Below are 9,868 nucleotides of genomic sequence, written 5' to 3'. Positions count from 1 at the left end.
GATTAGCAGAACGATTTCCCAATTTCTGGCACGTGATGGCGTATGATCATCATGCTAATGTTTACATGGTGAGCACGGGTCTTTGCTGACAAATAAAGGCGTTCAGATAGCATTAGGGTTAGTATTAGAGTAAACATTATCGATAGAATTTGGGTTCCTTTGTTCCCTAATATCTCATATCATCATATTCCCAGGCAGGGCCAGATTTACTCTCTCTGCTGCCCCAAGGCCAGGTTCCACAATGCGCCCCCCCCCCTGCCCGCCAACCCCCCCCCCCAATGGACAATGGCAACTGCTCTGCTTCCTGCTCCCCATCCTGAACGAATTGTCCCGGATCCCCCAGAAGAGCGTGGGCCCCCGAAAACCACAGCGGGGAGGGAGGCGGCCAGCGAGGAGAGTGACAGCCAGCGGGGTCAGAGGTAGCCTTTGGGGGCAGTGGGGGAATGGACTGGACTGCAGGCTGCTTACAAGTGATTTTGGCCGCATTGCTGAGATCACTTGTACAAAACAAGCGGCAGCTTCCCCGCTCTACATTTAGCTCTGCCTGCCCAAAGCTGGGCTAAATGTAGAAATAAACTACCTGCCCGGCACCCAGAACTGCATGTCCCAGACATCGGGCGATAGGAATTCCACACCCTTGCTGCCTCTCTACTCCCTGCTGCCCCGAGGCCGGGCCTCTGTGGCCTTGTGGGAAATCCAGCCCTGTTCCCAGGTAATGAAGGGCTGTGTTTTCATGCAAGAACACGTACTAGATAGTTTAAATGAAACTCTGGGGAGCCAACTAAAGCTCACCAACAAAATCTGAATTTTGTCTTTAACATTTGTGCAAAGTAGCAAAACGAAATCTCCTAATTTCCTATACCCAGTTTTTGACTCTATAAACATCTTCATAAAATGGCTAGAGTTTGACTATAAGCATCCATGTTTTGAGAGGAGTGTCACATTTTAAGAGCACCAGTATAGAAGCTCCCGTTGTTTCAAATAGGGATGCACTGATACAAAGTACCGTACTCGGTACAAGCACAGATACTCTTCGGGCTCCAAGACTAGACTAGAGAAACATTCAATAGTTAGGAGGCCGCTGTCAGTTGTAAGGAGCACACAGAGCTCCCGGGATTTGTACATCTCTGTCTTAATGTATGATTTTGTTTTTATAAACATATATAAAGGGATGCACCGATACCATTTGTGCGAGTACGAGTACGGATACTTGCCCAAGTCCTCACAGATACAAGTACTGATACATTTTTGTTTAGTGTCATGTGACAGTTTTTCTAAAACAATACAGACTAATGATTTCAGGACAGTGGTTGAGCGCCAGAGCCAGGTCCCAGCTGCAACCGCTGAAACCCTGGGAGTTCTCATGAAAATGCCAAGTATCGGCACTGGTATCTGAACTGGTATCGGTGCATCCCTAATTTTAAAGAACAATATGGAGGGGGGGGGGGGAGTATGCGTCTTGTTATTACATGGACAATGTACCATGGATTAAACAACAACAGCAGCTGTTCTAAACTGTGATTCTTTGACAGACTGGCATTAGGAAAGTGCTGCAATGCACAACACATGCTACTGGCCACCCAGGATAATGCTCCTCTCGGACGTATTCTAACATATGAGACAAACCTCAGCCATACAATTGGAGTGAATGAGCATATCTTCCAGATGCTGCCAAAGGTAAATCATTTATCGTGTATCGCCGAACTGACGATAGTGAAATTACTGGATTTGATCAGAACATTTTCTTCTGCCGATAACATGAGGGTGGTCACAGCCAAATAGTTGGTAAGGGTGCTGAATAGTGGGCCTCCTCCGTGAACGGGAAAGTAAAAAATAGTTAGGCTGGGCACACACCTTACAACCATGGCAAGACTTTTGTCTTGCCATGGTTGTAAGGTAATTAAAAAAACGTACGATCTGCCCATCTTGGACAGGCAGATCGTACTCGCGATGATCGCAAGCCGCGCCCCCCCTGAGGGGCGGGCTTCCGATGACCGCAATGCCGAAAGGGCAGTGTGCACTTGCGCACACCGGCCCGTCTGGCTTTTATCTTACGAACATGCTACACACCCGCCGAACATCGTACGATGCTCGGCGGTTTTTCGAACAACTTACTACTGTAAGGTCGCACGGCTTCCACATACCTTACGATAATCGCGCGATCACGGGATTTCCCGCGATTATCGTAAGGTGTGTGGGCACCGTCTGACGACTTTAAAGGGAAATTTTATGATCTTGATCTTAAAAAAATTCCTTTTTATGGTGAATCCAGCAAGTCTATCTTTTAAACAGACCCACTGTATGTCTTTACCCATGGCATTTACAAAAGTGTTAGGTAGGCTGATTTGGCTTGCAATCCTTAGGGTGGGGTGGTTTCCGAATTCCATGCTTCGGTTTCTCTGTAAATGGTCTGTTGATTTGGCTCAGCTGGACCGAACTAGGCTGTTTCAGAGTGTGTGTCGGATATGAGGTCCAGAAGAAGCTGCAAAAGCTAAAGGTTGCTGCACTCAGGGTCCCTTCACACCACATCCAGATCATCTCCAGACCAGACCAGATTGTTTCCGGACCCAAAATCCATCTTAATGCATCCCTATGCTATTTGTGGCCTCTGTTCACACCAGCGCAGTCCGTTCCAGACCAGACCTGAAAAATACTGCATGACTCATTTTGTCTGGTCTGGAATTGTTAGGGAAGGAGCGAAGTTCCCCTGTTTGCTGGATTGGAACCCAATAGCAGGGAACAATCCCAGAAGGAGAGTCCAGCCTGAGGTACAAGAAAGGATAATCCAAAATGCGTTGTCAGAGTACAGTCTGGGTCGAGGCAGGCAGCGAGTATCATAAACGGTGAGGCAAGCCAGGGGTCGATAACCAGGAGATCCGAATAGCAGGGAAGGGAGGCAGGAAACAGGAAATGAGGCGTTGTAGCTGCTATGGGTACGGCAGAATAACTCAGCAACAAGTCTTGGCTCTGGCTGGAATTTAAACCCAGCAGGGGCCAGTGACGCCCCCCGTTGTCTGGGCTACCAGAAAGCCACAGGTCCCTGCGAACCAATGGGACAGCTGGGAGGGAAGGAGTGCTCGCAAAGCCCTCCCCGGCAATGACCAGCACCCAAAGCGACTAAGAAACCACGGCAGTGCCACATGCAGTGCCAGATCTGGTCCCGGAAAATGGTGTGAACCCGCCCTAAGGGCCAGTATTATAGGAACCAGCTGCTAGATTGCTGCTGCTCCCCAAAGAGGAACCCCATCTGAAATAAGGGAATTGTTCAGGACTTGGAACTTGTTCTGGACTCAGTTGAGCAGAAATGTATTTGCATAGTTTGTATGGTTTTTATAGATGAAATTCTCAAAGTGCTTTTGATCATTAAAGATTAGATTTTTTTGGAACCATATATACAGAAAATGTCCAACAAATTTCAGAATTAAATTCTTTTTCCAGGGCTAAGGCTTGGAAACGTGGGTTTGTCTATAGGCGATCCACACAGACAGCAGAGCAGCAGTTATTTTCTTTTCGATTTACTCTGTTTGATTGAAACCTTGGGCAGAACCACTGGATAAGGTCACTGCTCTGACATGAGCTATAGTTTGAGCTGTGAAAAACAATATTGTGCCGAGCTAATAATCATACACATCTAATAAATAGAAACATATATAAATGAGTCACATATATGAGCCTTCAAAGAAATGAGGCATAGAAAATATCTACACACAGACAAAAAAAAAGCAATATAGACAATAAAGAGTCCCGGGAAAAAACAAAAGCAAATAATGGTGATTGTGCAAGAAAATTCCTCAGATGATTTGCAGCCAATCTGCATGTAACTCTCAGGTAAGGATAATCACACAATGCAGGCCCACCTTCACCTCCACCCAATGAGTGATGACAAGTGAGTGCTCACCTGGGGAGCCCACATAGCTAGGTCAAATGCGCTTTTTCCCTTCTTAATGGGGGAGAGAAGCCCATGCACAGAAAAAGCGATAAGGTCTCCTCAGATCACAGGTACCAGTATAAATCACCGGACTCCTCCCCCCTTCCCTTCGTTAGCCGACGGAGCCACTTGGGTCGGTGAGTTTGCCCAAGAAACTTTCTGCACGAGCGCCAGCCGCGGCATTGGCCTATACACATACAGCACAGCAATGAAGTAATAAAATGAACTAGGATCACACTAATCCAGCACGTTATTAATCTGACGTGCCCCACTCAATATGGCCGCCGCTTGAGTGGGGCAACTCAGAATAATAACGTGCTGGATTAGTGTGATCCTAGTTCATTTTATTACTTCATTGCTGTGCTGTATGTGTATAGGCCAATGTAGTTGGATCTGTATGTGCGTTATAATTAATCAAAATTAATCGATTAAAAAAAAATTCAATTAATCGAACACGAAAATTTTAATCAGTAACAGCCCTAAATTTATTCGATGTGTATGATTATTAGCTCGGCACAATATTGTTTTTCACATTTTCCAGATATTTAGTTATATCCTTAGTGCTTGGTAGCTCTTATTTTTACATTACACTTACTGGAGCTGATCACCTTTATTGTTTACTTATAGTTTGAGCTACTGATCTCAATAAACAAAAACATTTTGGTCCTTTAAAGGTGTTGGGAGACAGTGGAGAACACAATAAAAGGGCCTAGAGCTTCACTTTCAGGAGAATGGAAACTATATATGTTTGTAATTCTTAACACCAGAAGATAACATGCGCATTCCTGCTGATGTATTATTCTTTTCTATGTGCTTTTAGATTACTCCTTTCCTCAGGAAACCCTTCAACACCTGTGCTGTGGTCGGCAATGGTGGCATTTTACAGAACAGTTCCTGCGGGGAGGAAATTGACAGCATGGATTTTGTGTTCAGGTGAGGAACCAGGCTGTCCTAGACCTAGAGTAGAAAATGCACCATTAGAATGTTCAGTGCACCACAGCAGGTTTTAAGCCAGGGCTTTATGAACCCCCTAATAGTACCTCTAGAGATTACCTCATAGGCTGCATACAATATAGGCCGTCCTTGATAACAGGTTTATACAATCAGATTGAGCCTCCACTTCGACAATGGTCATGCTTCTGTATGGTTGTCATAGAGGGTGAGCATTGTCATTAAAGTAAAGTCTCAAACTGCTTCTAATCATTAAAAATCTAATTTATTTGGAACCACATATACAGAAAATAGCCATCTCATTTTGGGATTGCCTTCCTTCTTCAGGGCTATGACTTGGAAACATGGGTCTGTCTGTGGCGGATTGATGGAGCCAGGTAGGATACCTCAAATGAGGCCATGCCTCATCAGCCTGGGTACATTCTTTGACTAATGGACTCTGGATCTCTTTCAAGTTGAGCAGTCATAGGGAAACCCACTCTACAAGGTCCAGCACTACCTCATGTATTCAAACCAATGTCAAATATCTATTTACAGTCACCCATTCTGGATTTTTTGAGACATAATCTCCTGTCTAGGGTAACAGCATATGTCTACTCCCATGTGAAGATGATTTAATGGGCATGTTTAAAAAAGCTGGTTCCTTACTCTCTCCAGCACACTCTTCAGAGAGAGGCAGCACCGGGACTGCTCAATGGTCCACCACACTGCCCAATGATAAGCAGCACCGTAGTGCCCAAAGCTCCACAACACTGCCCAAAGATAAGCAGCACCGGAGTGCCCAATGCTCCACCACACAGCCCAGAGATAAGCAGCACCCAGAGTGCCCAATGCTCCATCACACTGCCCAAAGATAAGCAGCACCCGGGGTGCCCAATTCTCCACCACACTCCCCAGAGATAAGCAGAACCTGGAGTGCCCTATGCTCCACCACACTCCCCAGAGATAAGCAGCACCCAGAGTGCCCAATGCTCCATCATACTGCCCAAAGATAAGCAGCACCTGGGGTGCCAAATTCTCCACCACAGTCCCCAGGGATAAGCAGAACCTGGAGTGCCCTATCCTCCACCACACTGCCCAGAGATAAGCAGCACCAGGAGTGCCCTATGCTCCACCACACTTCCCAGAGATAAGCAGCAACCGGAGTGCTCAATTCTCTACCACACTGCCCAGAGATATGCAGAATTGTAGTGCCCAATGCTCTACAACACTGCCCAGAGATAAGCAGCACTGGAGTGCCCAATGCTCCACCACACTGCCCAGAGATAAGCAGCACCCAGAGTGCCCAATGCTCCACCACACTCCCCAGAGATAAGCAGCACCCGGAGTGCCCAATGCTCTTCTTTCTTTGGATCTTCATAGACAAGGTTGTGATAGTCCAGCTAAGCATATATGTGACCCCAGGCAATCATATGTTTGGCTCACTCAAGGTATCCTACCTGGCTCCACCAATCCACAGCAGACAGACCCACTGTCAAAGTCTTAGCCTTGAAAAATATATTTAAAATATGGGCTTGTAGAGAAATGTGAATGTCCAGTTTTTTAATAATAATTTTTGTACTATTTGGTTGAATATTTTTAATGGTCTCACAAAAGTGCATGGACAGCCCTAATGGAACACAATGATAAATATACCAACAGGGATAATAAGCCTTTCCCACTCTACACATCAGTAAAAAAAACAAAAAAACAAAGATTTGGGCCATAAATACCCTTTAAAGAGAAATAATAATGGTTTTGTTCCAATTTTTTTTTCTTTTTCTTTTCTTTTTTTGTCTGGCGTAAGCCTTTGTGAACAGTTCTCTTTAGGTGAGGTTCCAATATCAGCCACAGCTCCTAATCATTGCAGGACATTATCTTTTATCTGAAGTGGAAAAATAAAAGAAAATAAGCCACCTGGCTATCTATACTACTTAATTATTATTAGAGAAGTTTATGGACTGGCTGTAGAGTGGTCACATAGAATGTCCATACATTGCTGCACTTTGCCCGTTGCCTGACAATATGTTATCAGTTCCGGAAAAAAAATACCATCATGTTATTTCCATACGTTTTCACCTTTTCTCTCCAATCTGTTACAGGCTTAATCTGCCTCCTCTTAATCTGGTAGAAGACATTGGTACAAAGTCCCATCTCGTCACTGCTAACCCAAGCATTCTGATACAAAAGTGAGAGGATTTTCTTTGACATAAGGGTTTTGAAAGAAAATGTAATTATTTAAGGGACACTGTGATGGTGTCTCTACAAAAAATGATCACCCCACCCCTCCCCAGGCTTAGTGATCGGCTGTTAGACCTGGAGAGATGGAGGTCACAGGCTCCTCCATGCCTTGAAGTGCCAGCTATTGAAGCTGAGGGGGCATTGGTAAGGTTACTATAATGGGGTGGGGTGAGCTTTGCAGAGAAATCGTCACTTTGCCTTACATGGACAAGGTGACAGCTTCTCTTTTATAGTGTGCATTATTAACAAGTCTATAGGTTCATAATATACTGCTATGTAATACAGCCTCATCAGCCAAAAGGGAAGGGAGGACTTGAAGGTAAAGGGGAGGCAGAGTAGAAGTTGGCTATAGAAAACTGGGAGAAGAGCACAGGAGAAATAACCACCTATTCAGGTGCATGGAGACCTCTAAGGTTCTGGGGCAAATACCAGGCTGAGGCTGCTAATTCCTGTAAATGGTCTCAGGACCTCAACATCTAGACCATTTAACCACTGAAAAAAATCAAAGGGTCTCTTATATAAAATTATAAAATTACCTTCTCCCACTCATGTCCGCCATAGGTGGACCTTTTTCCCCATGGGACCAATCATAAGGACCCTTTTCATGCTGATGCCAATGACAGGGTGCCCTTCCCTCACAAACGCAAATGGCAAATGATAGAGAGCCCTTTTCTTATTGATACCAATGATACAGGTCCTTTATTCATTGCCATCTACCACTACTGGCATTAAACAAAGGACCCTTCTTTCACTGGCACCAATGATAGGTGTCCTTCTCACACAGACATGAACGATAGGAGGCCCTTGCCTCACTGACACCAATGATAAGGAGCCTTTCTGCTACTGTCATCAACCCAAGGGGGCCCTTCTCCCACGGTCATTAATAACAAGGGGCCTTTTTGCTATTGACACCAAGGATAGGGGGCCCTTCTTCCACTGACATCAATGATAGGTTTATGAACAAAAGAGGCCTAACAGCACACTATGTGGTTCATGGCAAAAAGTAGGAATGGTTTATCTAGAGATGACGTGGCTCGATAGTCATGGATTAGTCCCAGTGAGCATGGCGATAGAGGGTTTAGCCCCATTGCCATGGCAACAGACAGTTTAGCCCTTGTTGCTATTCCATCCTGTTTCCATGGTGATCAGACCATTGCCACTGCGACTTGGTGATCTGCCCATTGCCGTGGAAACAGAGGGATTCATTAATTTACTCATTTTGACCAAGGGGTGTGTCCATTTCCATAGGGGATATGTCCCATTGTCGTTGTCCCCGAGAAATCTGCCTAGTTTCCAGGGAAACTAAAGGATTCATTCTCTCACCATGGTCAGCACAGATTCCACCCAATTGACATAGCGGTGGAGGGATCCACATATGGTAAAAGATGGTTGGGCCCCATTGCCATCATGACCAAAGGATGCACCACATTGTCATAGTCATCGTAAAAAATCTGGCCTCTTGTCATAGCAACAGGACAGATGTATTGAGTCGGCTTAGCAATCAGGCCTGTTGCCATGGTGACCAAGTAATCATGCCCATTGCAATGGTGACTCAAGAATGGGGCTCTCTTCATGGCAACGTAGGGTTCGATGTGACTGCTATGTAGGTGGAGGAATTACCCCATTACCATGGTAACAAAGCATTTGGCCCATTGCCACGACAATTAAAGAATGTTCCTTTGTCATGGCAATGGAAGGACTGGTAATATTGCTCTTAGTGACGGAATGATCAAGCCAGTCCATTTTTTTTGAGGGGGGATTTCCTTTTTTCCCCCATTTATAAAGTAAATGCATTTCTCTTCACTTAGTAACTGGCCTCTCTATACTTAAAGGTTTGAAAGGCTGTATGGAAGACGGAAGTCATTCATCAAACTTGTCAAAGGTTACGGACCCGCAATGATCATACTGCCAGGTTTCTCCTACAGGAGCCTAACGGCGCTTTCCTTCCGGGCCTTGTACACGGTAGAAGACTTTGATTTGGAAAACAAAGTTGCGTTCTTCCATCCAGAGTATCTCAGGAACCTTTCCAGCTACTGGAGAGAGAAGGGCGTTAAGGCCAAGCGTCTGTCTTCAGGGCTCATGCTGGTCAGTGCTGCCATTGAACTCTGCAACAAAGTCAACCTCTACGGATTTTGGCCCTTTTCTAACGACACGGAAGGGAATGCGATCTCTCACCACTATTATGATGACATAAATCCCAAACCCGGCTTCCACTCCATGCCCGATGAGTTCTATAACTACATGAAAATGCATGCAATGGGAGCGCTCCATCTGCAAGTCGGGAAGTGTTAAATGTATAGCTTATGGAGTTCATATAAACCTTGATTACACTTTGAGGTGCAGTCATTGTCATGTGCCATGAAAGGTCTGTTTACAGTGTTTACCCACAGTATTTTTTTTTTCACAATAAAATAGTCACGATACATTTTTGAGAATTGACAGCTGAGGTCATTGTCTGGGCCTTTTTTTAAAACACGCATCAAAACATTTTGCTGATGCACTACTGTATATCAGTGACGTGGTGTACCTCATGTTCCAGGTGAGGCATTCTCCAGCACGTCCCGTCGCCGGCCCAAAGCCCCGCCCCCTGTCAACCAAAGCCCCGCCACACGACCAAAGCTCCACCCCCAACCCGTCCCCACGCTAGTGGAAGGGAGGAGACAGGGAGGAGCCTCCCTGTCCCTCACTTGCTCATCCCTGCTGAGGCATCGAGATCGATGGCCTCAGTGGGGGGTTTTTCTTTCTTTTTTTGATTGGACAGCTTGGACC

The 9,868-nt window shown here is 45.5% G+C and overlaps 1 protein-coding gene across 1 annotated transcript; it reads left to right on the top strand.

Annotated features, from left to right (window-relative positions):
• Positions 1-285: 285 nt before the first annotated feature.
• Positions 286-9,391, top strand: LOC108789702 (alpha-2,8-sialyltransferase 8F-like). The gene is made up of 5 exons (XM_018559782.1): positions 286-419; positions 1,533-1,677; positions 4,749-4,861; positions 6,961-7,047; positions 8,932-9,391. The coding sequence occupies exons 1-5, from the start codon at positions 286-288 to the stop codon at positions 9,389-9,391; spliced, it is 939 nt and encodes a 312-aa protein (XP_018415284.1).
• Positions 9,392-9,868: the final 477 nt, after the last annotated feature.

Source organism: Nanorana parkeri, unplaced genomic scaffold (assembly GCF_000935625.1).
Source record: "Nanorana parkeri isolate BGI_ZX_2015 unplaced genomic scaffold, ASM93562v1 scaffold416, whole genome shotgun sequence".
Lineage (NCBI taxonomy): Eukaryota > Metazoa > Chordata > Amphibia > Anura > Dicroglossidae > Nanorana > Nanorana parkeri.
Note: the sequence above shows the minus strand (reverse complement) of the source record. Positions and strands in the feature narration are given on the sequence as shown.

Bases quoted from the DNA above. Each gene is read 5' to 3' on its own strand.
- LOC108789702 (XM_018559782.1), top strand. From the start codon at position 286: ATGGCAACTGCTCTGCTTCCTGCTCCCCATCCTGAACGAATTGTCCCG. The intron at 420-1,532 runs GTAGCCTTTGGG...ATTCTTTGACAG, and splicing joins GACAGCCAGCGGGGTCAGAG to ACTGGCATTAGGAAAGTGCT. The intron at 7,048-8,931 runs GTGAGAGGATTT...CTATACTTAAAG, and splicing joins CCAAGCATTCTGATACAAAA to GTTTGAAAGGCTGTATGGAA.